The sequence below is a fragment of the Bombina bombina genome, chromosome 3 (assembly GCF_027579735.1).
Source record: "Bombina bombina isolate aBomBom1 chromosome 3, aBomBom1.pri, whole genome shotgun sequence".
NCBI classification, from domain to species: Eukaryota; Metazoa; Chordata; class Amphibia; order Anura; family Bombinatoridae; genus Bombina; species Bombina bombina.
In genome coordinates, this window is record NC_069501.1 from 742,658,005 (window position 1) to 742,678,746 (window position 20,742).

General features: G+C 37.4%; 1 protein-coding gene across 1 annotated transcript; it reads right to left on the reverse strand.

Moving 5' to 3' along the window:
- Window positions 1-5,599: 5,599 nt before the first annotated feature.
- Window positions 5,600-8,683, reverse strand: LOC128652502 (toll-like receptor 8). The gene has a single exon (XM_053705437.1). It carries the CDS (start codon window positions 8,681-8,683, stop codon window positions 5,600-5,602), a length of 3,084 nt encoding a protein of 1,027 aa, XP_053561412.1.
- Between the last annotated feature and the right edge of the window lie 12,059 nt (window positions 8,684-20,742).

Here is a 20,742-nt window from a genome sequence, read left to right on the forward strand (position 1 = left end):
GATTGGCTGATTAAATCAGCCAATCAGATTTTTCCTACCTTAATTCCGATTGGCTGATAGAATCCTATCAGCCAATCGGAATTGAAGGGATGCCATCTTGGATGATGTCACTTAAAGGTACCGTCATTCGTCGTTAGTCGTTGGGAAGAAGAGGATGGCTCCGCGTCGGCTCGTCTGAAGATGGCTCCGCTCTGCTCCGGATGGATGAAGATTGAAGATGCCGCTTGGATGAAGACTTCAATCGGATGGAAGACCTCTTCAGCACCCCTTGGATGATGACTTCAATCGGTTGGAAGACTTCTTCAGCGCCCCTTGGATGATGACTTCTGCCGCTGCGGATCTCCTCTTCTGTTCCATCGGTGGTCGGCTGGCTGAAGACGACTCAAGGTAGGGAGATCTTCAGGGGGGTAGTGTTAGGTTTATTTTAAGGGGGGTTTGGGTTAGAGTAGGGGTGTGTGGGTGGTGGGTTTTAATGTTGGGGGGGTTGTATTTTTTTTAACAGGCAAAAGAGCTGTTTTCTTTGGGGCATGCCCCGCAAAAGGCCCTTTTAAGGGCTGGTAAGGTAATAGAGCTGTTAACTTTTGTAATGTAGAATAGGGTAGGGCATTTTTTTATTTTGGGGGGCTTTGTTATTTTATTAGGGGGCTTAGATTAGGTGTAAGTAGCTTAAAATTGTTGTAATGTTTGTAACTTATTTTTTTTATTTTTTGTAACTTAGCTTTTTTTATTTTTTGTACTTTAGTTAGTTTATTTAATTTAATTTAATTTAATTATAGTTATTTGTAGCTAATTTATTTAAATAATTTAATGATAGTGTAGTGTTAGGTTTAATTGTAACTTAGGTTAGGATTTATTTTACAGGTAATTTTGTATTTCTTTTAGCTAGGTAGTTATTAAATAGTTAATAACTATTTAATAAATATTCTAACTAGCTAAAATAAATACAAAGTTACCTGTAAAATAAATATAAATCCTAAAATAGCTACAATGTAATTATTAATTACATTGTAGCTATCTTAGGGTTTATTTTACAGGTAAGTATTTCGTTTTAAATAGGAATAATTTATTAAAGTATAGTGTAGTGTTAGGTGTAATTGTAACTTAGGTTAGTTTTTATTTTACAGGTAAATTTCTCTTTATTTTAACTAGGTAGCTATTAAATAGTTAATAACTATTTAATAGCTATTGTACATAGTTAAAATAAATTGAAAGTTGCCTGTAAAATAAAAATAAATCCTAAGATAGCTACAATATAATTATTATTTATATTGTAGCTATATTAGGGTTTATTTTAAAGGTAAGTATTTAGTTTTAAATAGGATTAATTTAGTTAATAAGAGAAATATTATTTAGATTTATTTAATTAATATTTAAGTTAGGGGCGTTAGGGTTAGTGTTAGACTTAGGTTTAGGGGTTAATAATTTTATTACAGTGGCGGCGGTGTAGGGGGGGCAGGATAGGGGTTAATAAATTTATTATAGGTGGCGACGGTGTAGGGGGGGGCAGATTAGGGGTTAATAAGTTTAATATAGGTGGCGGCGGGGTCCGGGAGCAGCGGTTTAGGGGTTAAACAATTTATTTAGTTGCGGCGGGGTCCGGGATCGGCAGGATAGGGGTTAATAAATTTATTATAGATGGCGGCGGTATGGGGGGGCAGGATAGGGGTTACTAGGTATAATGTAGGTGGCGGCGGGGTCCGGGAGCGGCGGTTTAGGGGTTAATACATATATTATAGTTGCGGCGGGGACTGGGAGCGGCGGTTTAGGGGTTAATACATATATTATAGTTGCGGCAGGGACCGGGAGCGGCGGCTTAGGGGTTTATACATATATTATAGTTGCGGCGGGGTCTGGGAGTGGCGGTTTAGGGGTTAATCAGTTTATTAGAGTGGCGGTGGGCTCCGGGAGCGGCGGTTTAGGGGGTAATACATTTATTTAGTTGCGGCGGTGTAGGGGGGACAGATTAGGGGTGTTTAGACTCGGGTTACATGTTAGGGTGTTAGGTGCAGACATCTCCCATAGGAATCAATGGGATGTCTGGCAGCAGCGAACATGAACTTTCGCTATGGTCAGACTCCCATTGATTCCTATGGGATCCGCCGCCTCCAGGGCGGCAGTTTGAAAAACAGGTACGCTGGGCCGGAAAAGTGCTGAGCGTACCTGCTAGTTTTTTGATAACTAGCAAATGTAGTCAGATTGTGCCGAACTTGTGTGCGGAACATCTGGAGTGATGTAAGAATCGATCTGTGTCGGACTGAGACCGGCGGATCGAAGCTTACGTCACTATATTCTACTTTTGCCGGTGTCTAGGGCTTGATAACTAAGGCGAATCAGCCTCGCCACAAATACGCTGTGGAATTCCAGCTTATTTGCGGTTGACGGCTTGATAACTAGAGGCCTTAGAATTGTTGATCTTGCTTGGAAGGATGTTACATAATACCACGCTGTGTGAATATGGTTCCACATTGTAAAGATCTCAAAGAAATGTGATGATAGACTGTGCTAGAAAAAGAGGGTATGGCTAGTGAGTTTAGAAAGGACTTCCTCTAAAAGGTCCCAAAGAAGGAGATAGCATGCAAAGAGAAAACACACCAGCGCCTAAAATAGGCTGTAATACCCAAGGAACACAGAGTCAATTTATAGATAAAGATAAATATTTATTACTGGACTATATACATAACAAAATGGGAAACAAATAAACGACTTTTGCAATCCTCGCTATGTTAGAAGAACTATAAAGTATACAGGTTGGCCAAACTTTAAAACTAGTATTAAAACAATTAATAAGAGTATCTATAAGTGCATATATAAAACATAAATAAAAGCTTTATATAAAAGCTGTTTGAGCATAAAAGAAGTAAAATATAGCAGCACACAGCGATAAAACGCAATTGAACAAGTGTATAAATATAGAGTAAAAATAGCAAATCACGGCTAAGGGATCAATGCACGAAGCACTAGTAAACCTTGTTACAAATATAACATCCACTTATAGTCGTGGGTATAATCAATTCTGGATAAGAGCAGTCTTTGTAAAAAAGTTTATGTCTGTTTTATCAATGTTCATGTGGCAAATTACATCAATGAATGACAGACGGATTGAACAAATAAGTTCTTGTTTACCCGTGTAATGTGCAGCTGAAAGGTACCTTTAATGTATTTTTTGTAGATTATCCAGTTCTGGTCTTCTAATGTAGAAACACTGTATTGCCTCTGATAGAAGCTAAACAAGGGGATCCTTCAAATTTCTCCGAACGTAGCCGATCGTGAAGCCGGTTTGAACTTCTCGGCGTTCTCCCGCTGTGAACCTGCAGAGTGCGCGCCTTCTCCTGAAGGGGCTCTGATTGGTCCTAGCTTTTTTGGGGGGGAGTTACCGCTCTCGATGAGGATAACGGCTCTACGGCTTCAGTAGCAAGTGATATCCAAGACGTCCTATGCGTCTTATGCAGTCTCCTTAGGTTGGAAAAGTGTAGCTGCTACACTTTTCCAACCTAAGGAGACTGCATAAGACGCATAGGACGTCTTGGATATCACTTGCTACTGAAGCCGTAGAGCCGGTATCCTCATCGAGAGTGGTAACTCCCCCCAAAAAAGCTAGGACCAATCAGAGCCCCTTCAGGAGAAGGCGCGCACTCTGCAGGTTCACAGCGGGAGAACGCCGAGAAGTTCAAACCGGCTTCACGATCGGCTACGTTCTGAGAAATTTGAAGGATCCCCTTGCTTAGCTTCTATCAGAGGCAATACAGTGTTTCTACATTAGAAGACCAGAACTGGATAATCTACAAAGAGTACGTTAAAGGTACCTTTCAGCTGCACATTACACGGGTAAACAAGAACTTATTTGTTCAATCCGTCTGTCATTCATTGATGTAATTTGCCACATGAACATTGATAAAACAGACTTATAAACTTTTTTACAAAGACTGCTCTTATCCAGAATTGATTATACCCACGACTATAAGTGGATGTTATATTTGTAACAAGGTTTACTAGTGCTTCGTGCATTGATCCCTTAGCCGTGATTTGCTATTTTTACTCTATATTTATACACTTGTTCAATCGCGTTTTATCGCTGTGTGCTGCTATATTTTACTTCTTTTATGCTCAAACAGCTTTTATATAAAGCTTTTATTTATGTTTTATATATGCACTTATAGATACTCTTATTAATTGTTTTAATACTAGTTTTAAAGGTTGGCCAACCTGTATACTTTATAGTTCTTCTAACATAGCGAGGATTACTAAAGTCATTTATTTGTTTCCCATTTTGTTATGTATATAGTCCAGTAATAAATATTTATCTTTATCTATAAATTGACTCTGTGTTCCTTGGGTATTACAGCCTATTTTAGGCGCTGGTGTGTTTTCTCTTTGCATGCTATCCACATTGTAAAGACCCTTGTTCTATATGATACATATTTAATATTTAAAGAGTCATGTTAACTATCTGTGACTAGAAGCCTGATGGTATAAAACTTGGCAGCAGGGAGAAAAGCAAAATCTTACAGTTTATTTTTGTTTGTTTTTTTGTTGAGAATTGTAATTTAGGATTCATTCATGTTCAACCTGGACCCGCTAAGTTAGATTAACAGCTATCAAGGTTTAATTTGGCTTTATAAAATTTTTTTTAGGAAACTCAGGGTATTGACAAAGCTTCTTAGATAATCTCACTAGACTAGAGATTCATAGACAATTCGGCCCTTAAAGGGACAGTAAAGTCAAAATTAAACCTAAATATATTGGATAGAGCATACACATGCAAACAACTTTCCAATTTACTTATGTTATTAATTTTGCTTAGTTCTCTGGATATTATTGATTAAAAAGGTGAGCTCAGGATCATACATGTGTCTAACCCTGTGAAAGCAGTGTTTGCAACAATGTTTAAAGCAATGTTTTGCATTTTTGCCATCACTGCTGCCATAGACTGCATGCTCCTAAGCTCCTATCAGCCTACCAGGGTTTACTCTTTAATAAAGGATACTAAGAGAACAAAGCCAATTTGACAATAGATGTAAATTGAAAAATTCAAAATTGCATGTTCTATCTAAATCATGAGTGTTTAAAGGGGCACTGAACTCAATTTTTTTCTTTCGTGATTCAGATAGAGCATGCAATTTCAAGCAACTTTCTAATTTACTCCTATTATCCATTTTTCTTTGTTCTCTTGCTATCTTTATCTGAAAAAGAAAGCATCTAAGCTAATGAGCCAGCCAATTTTTGGTTCAGACCCTGGACAGCAGCATTTATTTATTGGTGGGTGAATTTATCAGCAAGAACAACCCAGGTTGTTCACCAAAAATGGGCCGGCATCTAAACTTACATTATTGCTTTTCAAATAAAGATAACAAAAGAATGAAGAAAATTTGATAATAGGAGTAAATTAGAAAGTTGCTTGAAATCGAATGCTCTATCTGAAACACGAAAGAAAAAAGTTGGGTTCAGTGTCCCTTTAAGTTTGACTTTACTGTCCCTTTAAAAATCAGATGTAAGTGTTTTAAATCAGTATTGTAAAACAAAACCAATACAAAAATCATTCTTGTATTGTCATATTTACCTTGCATTTTAGAAAAAAAAAATTCCATTCTGACTAAAATCCCTAAAAACGGTCTGTATACAAATGGTTGTACCTAGTATAGTTTTCTGTAATCACAACATTTCTCATCTTTTGCCAAAATAAGACTTCTGCATGTGGATTTTTTGGCCACTCCAATATGGAACTCTTGCAGATCTTTTTTCTAAACCTCAAATACTGGGAATTTTGTAAAACAGGTTGTAACAGAACAATGACAATCACATCCATGTTTTCATCTATAAGTTTTTGTAAGGCCAAATAAAATGTTGTTTTAAACTTTCCACTTTTTATGTAGTCCTTTGTAAGAACAAATATTGTCTTTTTACTTTGATTAATGCTATGCACAAGATTATCAATAATTGCTTTCCCTGGTTCCCAGTCTCTTTCTTCTAAACAAAGAAGTATGTGTCTATCTCCTTTCCTCTCAACGTGGTAACATAGTTCATTCAACACCCAATCACTTACGGCCAGATCTTTAGTGTCGTAAGCTACAAATGCATCATATAGGCATTCAGAGGCACCAACTTTGCGCCATTTCAGTTTTGTTGCACAAAAATGGTAAAGAAACCATAGATCCCAGAATAATAGATGCTTCATAATAGGTAATGCAATAATATGAACGGCTAAAACAAATGACAACAAAAATAACATCAATGAAACACTACCTAAATTACAGGTTTTCACATCAAAATATATGATGCTTTCTCCTTTTCTGATGATTGGAGTGGCACATGTGACATCAGTTGCCAGTCGTGGAATTGTAACATTATTCTTTTTGATCCAACTCAAAAATTCAATAATACCACAGTTGCAGTCAAATGGATTTCCTTCGAGTTCTAAGACGTTTAAATAATTTTCATTACCAGACAAAAATACTGATTTGTTTATAGTCTCAATAAGGTTATTACTTAAATCAAGGTTTATGAGGCTTCTGACATTGTGAAGAAATGACACTGGCAATTGAAAAATTCTGTTGCTCTTCAGAATTATTTTTTGCAGTGAATTTGTTTGATTAGATAAATTTCCTGTTATTATTGCTAGTTGATTGTTACTTAGATCAAGAAACTTTAGGTTCTCAAGTTGTTTTAGTAGTTCCCATTCAAAAATCTCTATATCATTATCGTTCAAGAATAATTTCTGAAGACTTTTGGGTAAGTTTCTAAGTGCTTTGCTAGGTATTTTATGGAGTCTGTTGTGAGATATGTCTAGAATTGTAAGGTTAGAAAAATTCCCAAAAATATCTAAGTAACGTCCGTCACCACTTTTCCATAACACATCCAAACGATTTTGTGAAAAGTTTAACTCTTCTAAAGAATTACTTTTAATTTCAGCTTCAGTAAGAGTGGATATTTCATTGGCTTTTAGATTTAACATTTTTAGGTGTTGAAGATTTTCAATGAATTTCAGATGGTGAACAACACCTTCCACAACAAAATAATGCTTATTATAACTCACATCTAAAACTTCTAAATTAAACAGTTCTGAAAATGCATTAATAGATGCAAAATCTAATTTGTTAAAAGATAAATCTAAATATTTCAGATTTGATAGGTAGATAAATTCTGTACCATTTAAGTCTTGACCAAGCCCATTGCTGGACAAATTCAAACATTCTATATCTTGAAAAGGCCTAAATTGCTCTGGATCAATATAAAATATACTATTTAAACTGAGGTCCAACGTTTTACCATATGAACTATACTTGGTCGTTTCTGGTTCAAAATCAAACCTATATATTTTTGGAACATATTCTGTGTGAACTTTATGAGCTGAAACATAATTATCTATTGAATTTTTGTTAATGGTGTGAGTTTGAAAGGTTTCCAATACTCGGCTTTGATTACAATTCTCATAAATTGGTGATATTTTATTCTCAGATAGCTTAATTGAAGTTAAATTAGGAAATTGAAGAAAAACATTAAAATTGATTTGTCTTATAAAGTTTACTCCAAAGTCTATCACATTTAGGTTTTTAAGCATGGTTAGAGGAGCTAAGCTAGCATTAGTGATTTCTTTAAATACATATCCTTGCATAAAAAACTGTTTTAGGGAGACTAATTTGGAAAAATTATCTGAAAGGTTAATGGTCTTTGGATATAATTTTAATTCATAATTATAAGACAAGTCAAGTATTTCTAGAAATGTTAAATTATGTAAAAATTCTGCTGATGCAATTTCATTAATTAGGTAATTAAACCTAAGATCCAATACTTTTAACTTAGTTGTATTTTTAAACCATATTTGTGGTACAGATCTCAGGGATGTGCTTGCAAGATTAAGTTGAGTCAAGTTTCTGAGGTTCTGAAAAGCATAATCATTAATTTGAATATAGGATGGATTGGTGCAGGGTATACATAAATAGGCAGCATTAAAGCATCTTGGACAATTTCCACTCAGATTAAGTAATTCTAAATTAGTTAAGTTATAGAAATCATCTCTACCAATAACTTGAATTTTGTTATTACCTAAATATAGTTGAATTAACGATGAAGGTAGATTGTGAGGCACACGGATCAGATTGTTAGATGGAAGAGACAATACAGTTAATTGTGTAAGCTCGGAGAATGCACCATCTTCAATATTTAAGTTACACTTATTACTATAGTAACAATTATGGCCAAGCTTCAGTTTTTTCAAATATTTTAGCCTAGAGAGACTTTTGTTACTAATGTTAAAAATAGTGTTGTACTTTAAACTCAAGACTTGCAGAGAAACTGGCAGTCCAGTCGGTATTTTGCATAAATTATTTTGATCAATATACAGCTCTTTCAATTGTGTTAAGTTGGAAAATGTTCCATTTCGTATTTTCAGAACTTTTGTGCATTTATGTGATTTCTGGGGGGTTTTCTCCAGGTGCCGATTCCTGCTTAAACCTAATTTTGTGAGGTTAGACCAGTCTTGAAAAGACTCTTTAGATAGTGAGTGCAGATTATTATCTGACAGTAGTAATATTGTGGATTCAGACACATATTCAATGGGAATGGGTACTTTTTTTAACCGACCAGCACTACAATTAAATGTAATAGATGAAATATTTTGTTCAATGCTGCATGGCAAGGTCCTATTGTCTTGTGTGTGATGAGGAAATCCAAGGGAACTGCACAGCATCAGAAGCTGAGATAGGAATCTTAGAAAGAAGCTTGTCTTTTCTGTCTGAAAAAAAAGATTAATAAAATGTTTTACTCTTAATTATAAAAAAAAGTTCATATTTAAACACGACAATATAATTTTACTTGTGCACATCTGTAATTTATTATAATTTTTGAATATTTTTCTTAATTACATTTGCTTTTCCAACTAAGGCCTCAATCACAATTGTCTCTTTTCTGGCTAAAAATGCTACTTTTTTGATTCAACACAATCACAACAGTGCATTTTCAGTTCTTTCCCCGCATTCACAAACATGTGTTTAAATCCTTGCTAAAAGTCCTATTTCTCTATGGGGTCAAAAAGTTCTCAATGATTACAACCCATTTTAAAGTCACTTTTCAACACCTTTTCAAGGCATTTTGGAAGTCTATTAGTACACATGGTATATTCATTAAAGCTCCATTCATCTCTATTGTATAAGCTGTATACAGTGGACAGGGCACACATTTACATATGCATATGTGTTAAGTATGTGATATGCTGTACAGCTAAGGGGATCTGCAGGAAAAGTCACATCACTATACCATGCATGCTAAATCCAAACATGGTCACAACGTAACGTGGAATTTCAAAGTGCTTGCACCTATTTTATTGAACACACAATCATGAATGTGCATTCCAGTTTATAGCTTCAATGAGTATTTGCCTTGCAGAGTTAACAAAGTTACATGAATAGACCTTTAATGTAACCTTAAGAGGTGTGAATAGGTTATTGTATCAATCAGTTTTGGGTGACCTCACATAGTTAGACAACAGGTACTAAACTCACAAAAAAGCCTTTTTGGGAACTTTTCTGTTAAGGTGTTTGCGGCTGCCAGCTTTAAACAAACAAATCGATTGTGCATTGTGATCACCCAAAAAACTCCACAACTAAGGGCTAGATTACGATTGGAGTACTATTTAGCGCTCCCGCTTGAGCATAACCATCACTAGATGAGTTGAAAGTAAAAAGATTGGCTGGAGACTTCCGGCCAGGGGGTGGAGCGAACAGGTAGCACGCAGGTAGCGCTCAGGTATCTGTGGTCTGCTCTGTATGCCTCGCCCTTTCCTATTAAGGATCTTTGCTATTCTCCGGACATCCGTAGTGTGCCTTGGCCTAATGGAAATTCTTAGGTCCAGCACTGGGTCCTAGGACCATGGTGTGGAAGTCCTGTCGAGGCAGTTATAGCACGTTTGCCAAGTGCTTACCCGAAACCCAGAGCCACCCGGATACATATACTTCAAGTATCTGCTGAGGACGCCTACCTGAGGAGGTGTGGTAAACAGCCGCTAAGTCCCAGTCAAGGCTACATTATCCATCAAAGAGAAAAAGAAAAAAAAAAAGGGCGTCTATAGATACCTGGATATTAAGGCGTCCTGTGTTTGGCGAATTTTGCCCCGTAGCTGTCTGGTGGTGGTCGCAGCCTTGTTGCCTTGCAGCAGAAACTTGTACCCCAAGAAGAGCGGAGACGAGAGTTAAAGTGGAGGGATAGGCAAATCCTACGGCCCTCTACATATTAAGGTCCGCTGGTGATCTGTGTCTGGACCAATCGGGTCAGAGTGTTTTGACACACCTTCCTGGGTTAGCGGCATGTCTGTGGGGCCGTGAAGCCGAAACCAGAGTTAGAGCCTCTGAGTGCATAAGTGGTCCATTGTGGCTGTACGTTGGATCCGGGCTCAAAGCAAGCTTGTGAGATTAACCCTGCCTGGGTGGCTGAGGTGCATCAGTTACGCCTGTTGCCGGGAGGCAAAGGGTATCCTCTACAAAGCAGAGTGGCTTGCTGATTACCCAGCTCCAAGTCTCCATCAAAGGTGCACTACTGTTGGTAAGCGTCTCAGGAGTATACTGGAGTTTTGAGAGAGACCTGGTCTACGAGTTACCAGCCCTTTGGAAAGAGGTGCAAGGTCGGAATTGGAGCTGAAGTATTTCGGTGAATAAGATGTGCTGTACTGTCTCCGGGCAACAGAGGAACAAGCCCACTTGAGAAAAGTCGGACAAAACTGATTGGTATCGTATAAACGTTTTTTTTTTTTTTCTGTTGCCTTGGCATATTGTTGAGTCTTATGCTTTTTTTCAAGCTTCTGTAATGGTTGGCTAAAGCAGATAAGCCAGATAATTCTTGGATGCTGGCTTGTAAGACTTTCAGGAATTTGGACACTATATATGACTGCTCTTTCTGTGAAACAAATAGGACTTGCATTTGCCAATTAGTTCTATGGACAGTGTCATATGGGAGAATGTTCTCTAAAGACTTGATTTTTCTTTTTTTTTCCCCTATTAACGTGTTTAGGAGCAAGATTGACTATTTAAAAAAGGGAAAGGGAAAAGAGGGGGAAAAAAAAAAAGAAAAGTATTGTGATTTTTTTTTTTGTTACTAATTTTGAAAAGTTGCAAGTGAAATTTTTTTTTTTTATTTTTTTTTTCCTTGCAGATTGGAGTACTCCAAAAGTGGGATCAAGTCTGAGAGACCGTAATGGTTGGATGTTATGAGTTAAAATGAGTAATAATCTTGAATGAAAAGAAGTGTTTATATTAGATAATGTAGCAGTGGCCAACAGATACTGATAATCAAGCAACCTTTAGAAAATTTCACTGTTCACTACTTTATAATGTAGAAAACAAAGATTATAACTGTTTCTTTGGGTCAGTATTACTGGTTTAAATTAGTGTAAAAAAGTTAATCCCCATTTGGGATAAAAGTCTACATAGAGGTGGTTAATAGCTAGCTAATTTATATAGTATCACTTATTGAACAGGAGATTATAATCCGATACGTTTTGTTGCTGAGAATTTTTGCATAAATTAGGTACCTTAGAATCATATAAGGTTAAAGCATTATTTGTGTTTAAGGTGAAAAGTTTTTTTTGATCGTATCTTTTAGGTGGAAGCCCAATAGTAGGAACTAATTGATTAGGAACATATAAATATATTTTAGGTGGGTTTTTTTCTCTTCTCTTTTGTCACATAATTTTCACTGAAAGATAGTGTCTTTCTTCTTTTTTTTTTTTTTTTCTTCACACACAATATTATTTTTAATATCTGGCTGACGTCAGCCCTTAATCATTTGATAATATGAGATTATTTCACATATAACACATAAACCCCTCGGGGGAGATTTGGTTGGATATTCATATTCAGATTTGTATGGATATATATATATATATATATATATATATATATAATATATATATATATATATATATATATATATGTATATATATATATATATATATATATATATATATATATAAGAAGCTAATTCTTAAGATTAAAGCACATTGGCACAGAGGTGAATGGATAGATTTATAAATTAAAAAGGTGCTTCACCTAATATGCCGCCTAAACACAAAGATAAAAGAGGGAATATAAAGAACATAGAAGTACCCTTAGACACCTCACAAGAGCGTGGAGCCTTAAACTCTGGTTTTAACGACATGACAGAATTTGCTGCAGAAGTAGCTAAAATGATTGCACCACAGCTGGATGTTGTAAAACAAGAAATTAAATCAGAGATATCTAACTTGACAACTGAGATCAGGCAGTTTACAGCTAGAATGGAGGAGGTGGAGACAAGAGTGTCTGACCTAGAGGACAGAGTAAATATCTTTGACTCTTTGTCATCGGAGCAAGGTAAGGCCATCTCTCAGTTACAAGCCCGAATAGAGGACCCTGAGGATAGGTCACGTCGTAACAATCTGAGAGTTATTGGCCTACCGGAAATTGTCCAATTTCAAGACGTATTGCATTTTGTCTCTGTTACCTTGCCTCAGGCACTCCTGATCCCCCCTCGTCCTATGCCTTTCGAGATTGAGAGAGCACATAGGATGGGGACTCTCAGAGATAGTAATACTATAAATAAACCAAGGCCCATTATTTTTAAATTCGTGAATTATCAAGACAAGGTATTATTTCTGCAGCACTATAGGAAACTTAATTCACTTAATATTGATTCATATAAAATTCTGATCTTTCAAGATTTCTCCTCAGATACCATGGCTAAGAGAAGAGAGATGTCACCATTCTTTGCTAAATTCTTGAAAGCTGAATGTAGTGTCAGACTGGTGTACCCTGCTAAACTTTTAATTACTAAGGCAGGAATTGCTTATACAGCAAATAACTTGAATGAAGCAATGGCACTATGTAAATAAATGGGTATTTCTTGAAAGTGTTGCCTCTAACATTTCTTAGTGATTTTTTTTTAAAGAATGGATTATGATGTTTTTATTAAATTGTGTGATTTAATGCGTTTTTTTTTTTTTTCTCTACCTCCTTCTCCCCCCCCCCCCCTTGCCCGCTGCGCGTCTCTCTCGCTTGGGGGTGTCACGGCCATATAGACTGGATTTATTACATAGACCTTTTTATATAAAAGATGTTAACTTCTCTTAATCTTGCTTCCTGGAATGTAGGGGGTATTAACTCCCCTACAAAAAGGAAAGCTATAATAAAACACATTGTAAAATTAAAACTTGACTTAGTCGTTTTGCAAGAGACACATCTGAAGCTATCTGAAAGCATGAAACTCAAAACTAATTGGGTGGGTGAAGTCATTACTGCCCCCTATAATGCACGAAAGAGGGGAGTGGCTATTCTTTTTAATAAAAACTCAGTCTATCAAATTGAGTCCTCTGTGATAGATCCGGAAGGGCGCTTTTTAATTTTAGAAATAGTATGCAACAAAATACGATATATACTTTGTAATATATATGGACCAAACAAAGTTGATAAGGTATTTTGGGATAAAATGTTGCTATATTTGCATAAATACACTGGTCAAAACCTTATAATCGTGGGAGATTTTAATTTAGTAGCAGATCCCATTCTTGATAGAGCTAATAATGTTTCTGGTTTTACGCGGGACAGGAAGATGCGTATCTTTCAGAAATTTTTTTCCCAATTAGGTGTAATAGACATTTGGCGTATTCGATACCCCGATTTAAGATCTTATACGTGTTTATCGAAAGGACAGCAAGCCCTATCTAGGATAGATTTTTTTTTAATTTCTGAGACTATGTCTGGATTAGATTGGAAAGCAGATATTGGAGATATAGTGATCTCAGATCATGCTGTAATTTCATTAAGGCTTAATACCCTTCAATCACAAGGGTCGCTTAATCAGACTCTTTTCTTTCCCAAATATCTGCTGAATAATAACAATTTTCAAAATTGGTTGACTGAGGAATGGAAAGAATACGAGAATTTTAATAAAGACTATAAAGACAAGCCTGAAGTGTATTGGGAAGCGGCCAAAGCTGTAATTAGAACGAAGATTAAAGCCTACTTGTGCAAACTTAAGAGAAGGCTCAGACAACAGGAGTCTCAGTTCTCTAATCAGGTAAAAAATGCATATAAAGCATATTTGGCAGATCGATCAACTGGTAAATGGCGTAAATATATAAACGCCAAGGCGATGCGAGATATATTTATCCATCAGAAGATTACTTTGGAGATGCAAAGACAAAAAGCTTTATACGGTGGTTTCGCTGGTAGATCAGCTAAATTCTTAGCCAGATTAACTAAAGCAACTCATCGTAATAGTATAACAGCCATTAGAGTTAATTCGAGAAGAGTCACTAATAATCCGGACATTATCAAAACCTTCTATGAATATTTTAGTAAGTTATACAGCGCGGAGGAACATGGAGTGGATGGGAAAAAAATCTTCTGGGATAAGATAAAGATTCCTAAAATCCCTGCGGAGATTATGGTAGAGATTAATAAACCGATAAATATAGATGAGATAGGTGCAGCAATTAAAACAGCTAAAACAAACAAGGCTGCAGGTCCGAACTGTCTTCCGATTGAGTTTTATCGGATTTTGCAACCACATATAGTTCCTGCGCTTGAGCAACTATTTAATTCATATTTTATTAAACATAAAAAATGTTCACCATATTTCACATCTGCACTTATATCTTTAATCCCAAAAAAACATAAAGACCTTGAACTTCCAGAATCATACAGGCCCATCTCTGTATTAAATACGGATTACAAACTTCTAGCTACTATCTTAGCAAAGAGACTAAAACAATTTTTAGGCTTAATAATACATGATAACCAGGCTGGATTTATGTCCGGGAGGAACCCAGCTAAGAATATTAGAAAGGTGATGACATTAGTGGATTTTTTTTGGAACAAGTTTAAAACATCTAGACATCGAGACACGGTCGACTTAGCGTTATTGACAATTGACGCAGAAAAGGCGTTCGACTGCATCTCGTGGAACCATCTATTTTAATCTTTAGAGCAGTTTGGCCTGACTGGTCATATATATGATTATATTCACTTATTATATTGTGAGCCGACCTCATCACTACTTATTAATGGAGAGATTTCACAGCGATTAGTACTTTACAGGGGCACCCATCAGGGTTGCCCATTATCTCCACTGCTTTTCAATATATCTCTAGAGCCATTTGCGATTTGGTTTCGGCAACAGTTGGACGGGATTCACATTAGAGATCAAAATTGGTGTTGTTAATGTACACTGACGATATACTTTTATGTCTGAGCAATATAGAGGGAAGTCTTGTCCATTTATTAAATATGATTGGAATATTTGGCTTAATTTCCGGGTACAAAATCAATTTAGGTAAGTCTGAATTATTATGGCTAAATAATAAAGACCAACGTATCAGTCATCCATTTAGGGAAGCTCGACAGATAACCTATCTAGGTATTAAGTTAAGTGCAAACCCAGATAACTGGTATAAATTGAATTTTAGTAAATGTTTCCGAGAATGTGGGGAAAAAATGGAAGAATGGAAAAACTTACCTATCTCTTTGACAGCTAGGGTGATGCTTATAAAAACTATTCTATTTACAAAACTGTTATATTTTATACAAAATATTCCAATTCCTATTCATAAAGCAGATATTGATAAATACAATAAGGCATGTACTAAACTTTTATGGAAAGGCGCTAGGGCTCGTATTGCAGTGTCTCGTCTTATGAATAATAAAGATGCGGCTGGTCTCAACCTTCCCAATTTACAATTTTATAGTCTGGCAGCACGTGTAAAGGTTGCGGCGGATTGGTTAACAAAACAAGATCAGGTCTCTGCAGAGGCATGGGAATCTTCCTTGGTAGCTCCTTTCCGTTTGGATGCTATTTTGCATTGTCCAATGATCGCCCTACCATCATTTCTTTTCTCATTAATAACTTTTAGACATATTATTCTTGCTTGGCAAAAATGTTGTGGGGTTATTGGTTGTTCCCCTTACGTTTCTAAATATTTACCCATTACCGGCAACCCTATCTTTTCACCTGGTTTGACAGATGAAGTTTTTAGATTTTGGACTTCTAAAGGGCTGGTATATGTAAGACAAATGTTAGACGTAAATCTTGTTCCCTTAACTTTTACGGATTTAAGCAATCAGTTTGGACTGGGAAAGAAAGATTTCTATGCGTATCTGCAATTGAGACATTTTATACTTGAATTAAAACAAAGATACAGAACAGATTGGTCACTGCGAGAATTTCAATCAAATATCAATATGTTCCAAAGAGGCATATATTCGTTAGCACCTTTTTATTTTTGTCTTAATCAAGGCCCCTCTGATGCACAAAGGGAATATATAATTACAAAATGGTCTAAGTTTTTCCCGGAGATAGTCAAGTAATAGTGAATGCTTTTAAAGTTACTGAAAAAAGTTGGGTGCTGACCTCATGGAGAGAGACACAGATTAAGATAGCTCTTATGACATATCTAACCCCGCTTAAATTATCAAGATGGTTTAAATCTAAGATTACGTGTCCTAAATGTAGCTCTACCATGGCAGATCTTTGGCATTGCTTCTGGTCATGCCCAAAGATTGGGCAATTCTGGGCTAAAGTAAATTACTGGCTGAATGTAACACTTAAATTGGAATATCTGATACAGCCTATAGAAAAAAAAATTCTAGTCAAACCTCAGGTAACTTTGCGAAACTCGAAATTAATTAATCTAATTATATTTCTCGGCCGTAATATAATATTGAGAGTCTGGAAAGCTAAAACACCGCCCCGCTTGAAAAAACTTAAAAATGCTCTAACAGCACAATTTACATTGGAACAAGGTAATCTGCAAAACCCCTTGGATGCTCGATTAGCTTTGTTTTTTAAACAATGGGAAACTTTCATCTTTTCATTCCCAATTGAGGCTCAAGTTAGTTTAGTTAAACCCTTAAGGAATTCTATCTATATTCAATTACAGGTACTGTCCGGAGACTTTCCCAGCGCTTGGCTTAGTGAAAATTCGGCTGGAGGGATGGGTACTGGGTAGGGGGTGGAGGGGGGCGCGAGATGAAGGTAAAAAATTTTTTGCGGGCATAACTTAACAGAAAGTACACTGTACAAGATAAAGTGGCACTGCTTAGTTTGCATAGGAGCCAAGGGATTCGTAGGATAGATGGATAGAGGGTAAAAGTAGTAGGTAGTTAGATTATACTTGGAGTGTTAGGTGGTCTCTAGATATTGAGTGTAAAGATAATTGTTAGCATAACGGGATTCACACGTAATGATTTATCAGAGACAGAAAAGTTAGGCTTGGTATTGAATCAGAGATAGATGTAAAGTAAGTTGGGGTCTATATAACCCCTTTCTCAGGTTACTGGAACAAATTTCTGTTTTTGTGTTAATGTATAAATGTTTAATCCTGTTTTAGGTGATCACCTAAGTTAGTTTTTTTTTGTGTTTTTTTTTAAGTGTATATAATATTTCATATCTTGAACATGTTTATTTGTAAGATACGTATTAATTTAGGCTGCTATTGTTCAAGATGTTCAAATCTGTTTTGAAAAATCTAATAAAGAAGAGATTTAAAAAAAAAACAACACTTTTTTGACTGTGTTAACCCCTTAATGACCGCAGCACTTTTCCATTTTCTGTCCGTTTGGGACCAAGGCTATTTTTACATTTTTGTGGTGTTTGTGTTTAGCTGTAATTTTCTTCTTACTCATTTACTGTACCCACACATATTATATACCGTTTTTTTCGCCATTAAATGGACTTTCTAAAGATACCATTATTTTCATCATATCTTATAATTTACTATAAAAAAATTATAAAATATGAGGAAAAATTGAAAAAAAAAACACTTTTTCTAACTTTGACCCCCAAAATCTGTTACACATCTACAACCACCAAAAAACACCCATGCTAAATAGTTTCTAAATTTTGTCCTGAGTTTAGAAATACCCAATGTTTACATCTTCTTTGCTGTTTTTGTAAGTTATAGGGCCATAAATACAAGTAGCACTTTGCTATTTCCAAACCACTTTTTTTCAAAATTAGCGCTAGTTACATTAGAACACTGATATCTTTTAGGAATCTCTGAATATTCATTGACATGTATATATATTTATTTAGTAGACATCCCAAAGTATTGATCTAGGCCCATTTTGGTATATTTCATGCCACCATTTCACCGCCAAATGCGATCAAATAAAAAAAATTGTTCACTTTTTCACAAATTTTTTCACAAACTTTAGGTTTCTCACTGAAATTATTTACAAATAGTTTGTGCAATTATGGCACAAATGGTTGTAAATTCTTCTCTGTGATCCCCTTTGTTCAGAAATAGCAGACTTATATGGCTTTGGTGTTGCTTTTTGGTAATTAGAATGCCACTAAATGCCACTGCGCACCACACGTGTATTATGCACAGCAGTGAAGGGGTTAATTAGGGAGCATGTAGGGAGCTTGTAGGGTTAATTTTAGCTTTAGTGTAGTGTAGTAGACAACCCCAAGTATTGATCTAGGCCCATTTTGGTATATTTCATGCCACCATTTCACCGCCAAATGCGATCAAATTAAAAAAAACGTAAAATTTTTCACAATTTTAGGTTTCTCACTGAAATCATTTACAAACAGCTAGTGCAGTTATGGCACAAATGGTTGTAAATGCTTCTCTGGGATCCCCTTTGTTCAGAAACAGCAGACATATATGGCTTTGGCGTTGCTTTTTGGTATTTAGAAGGCCGCTAAATGCTGCTGCGCATCACACGTGTATTATGGCTAGCAGTGAAGGGGTTAATTAGGTAGCTTGTAGGGAGCTTGCAGGGTTAATATTAGATTTAGTGTAGAGCTCAGCCTCCCACCTGAAACATCAGACCCCCTGATCCCTCCCAAACAGCTCTCTTCCCTCCCCCACCCCACAATTGTCCCTGCCATCTTAAGTACTGGCAGAAAGTCTGCCAGTACTAAAATAAAAGCTATATATTTTTTTTTAATGATTTTTTTTAAGCATATTTACATATGCTGCTGTGTACTATCCCCCCTTAGCCCCCAACCTCACTGATCCCCCCCCAAACAGCTCTATCCCCTCCCACTCTAACTTAATGGGCGCCATCTTGGGTACTGGCAGCTGTCTGCCAGTACCCAGTTTAGAAGAAAAAATTGTTTTTTTTTTAAATTTGTTTAAAGTTTCTGTAGTGTAGCTTCCCCACACACAAAACCAACCCCCCCACCCCTCCACGATCACTTTTTGTGCTTTTGCACAAGCAAGATTAGGCAGGTTTTATTAAAAGATTTTCCATAGTGTAGCGGTTCCCACCCGCTCCCGCCCCGTGCACGCGCCCGCCACCCTCCATGCACGCGCGCCCGTGCGTGCCCCCGATGGTCCTGCCCCCGATCCCGCCCCCCTTGATGTCACGTGGCACACCGATGGCCGCCCACCCGCCTCCCAATTCGGCTCCCACCCACCAACGATACCGGCCATCGATGTCCGGTGCAGAGAGGGCCACAGAGTGGCTCTCTCTGCATCGGATGGCCATGTGAGGTTATTGCAGGATGCCTCCATATCGAGGCATCACTGCAATAACCGGAAAGCAGCTGGAAGCGAGCAGGATCGCTTCCAGCTGCTTTCCACACCGAGGACGTGCAGGGTACGTCCTCAGGCGTTAACTGCCTTTTTTTTGAGGACGTACCCTGCACGTCCTCGGTCATTAAGGGGTTAAATAATAGCAGTCAGTTTCCTTCACACGTGTGCGTTTCAGTGCCTGCCTGCCAGGGCAAAGTGTCACCCCAGTGCCACCACTCATATCTGGTGTAACAGTAGTGTAGATTTAAAAAAAAAAACATTTTTTGGCTGTGTTAAATAATAGCAGTCAGTTTCCTTCACACGTGTGCGTTTCAGTGCCTGCCAGGGCACAGTGTCACACCAGTGCAACTCATATCTGGTGTAACAGTAGTGTACATTTAAAAAAAAATACAATTTTGACTGTAATAGATTGAATAGCAGTTAGTTGTCTGCAAGCGTGTGTGTCAGGCCTACAGCGTCTACTCTGCCAACTTCTGCCAGTGCACAGTGCCACTCATATCTGTTGTCACAGTAGCTTGCACGCATACTACCACTAATCGAAAAAAAAATGACAGGCAGAGGCAGGCCACCCCGCAGGGGCCGTCGTATTCGTTGTGCTGTGATTCCCTTTGGCCCTAGAATAATGCCTAGTGTTCAGAGGCCACGTACCCCTAACTCGAACATTTCTGAGGATATAGTTGACTGGATAACACAGGACACCCAATCTTCTACAGCTTCCGCTCGGAACCTTGACGCACCATCCTCCTCCAGCTTAGCTTCGGGCACCTCTCAAGTGACCACTCGCCCGCCTGCCGCCACCACCAACACTAGCACCACAGCCACTTCACTTGATCTGTCAGAGGAGTTATTTACACATCATTTGGAAGAAATGAGTGATAGTGATGCGCAACCATTAATGCCAGAGGATGTAGATAACAGGGATATGTCTCAGTCAGGCAGCATTACACACATGGACGTACGGTGTAATGATGATGATGTTTTACCCACTGCTGCTTCCTTTGTTGACTTGTCAGATACAAGTGAAGCGGTTGATGATGACGATGCGTCCGTGGATGTCACGTGGGTGCCCGCTAGAAGAGAAGAAGAAGAGGGGGAAAGTTCAGATGGGGAGACAGAGAGGTGGAGGAGACGAGTTGGAAGGAGGGGGAGGTCGTCGCAAGGAGCTAGTGGCACAGTCAGACAGCATGCATCGGCACCCGGGGTCAGCTAGACAGTACGCCAATCAACGCATGCTGTTG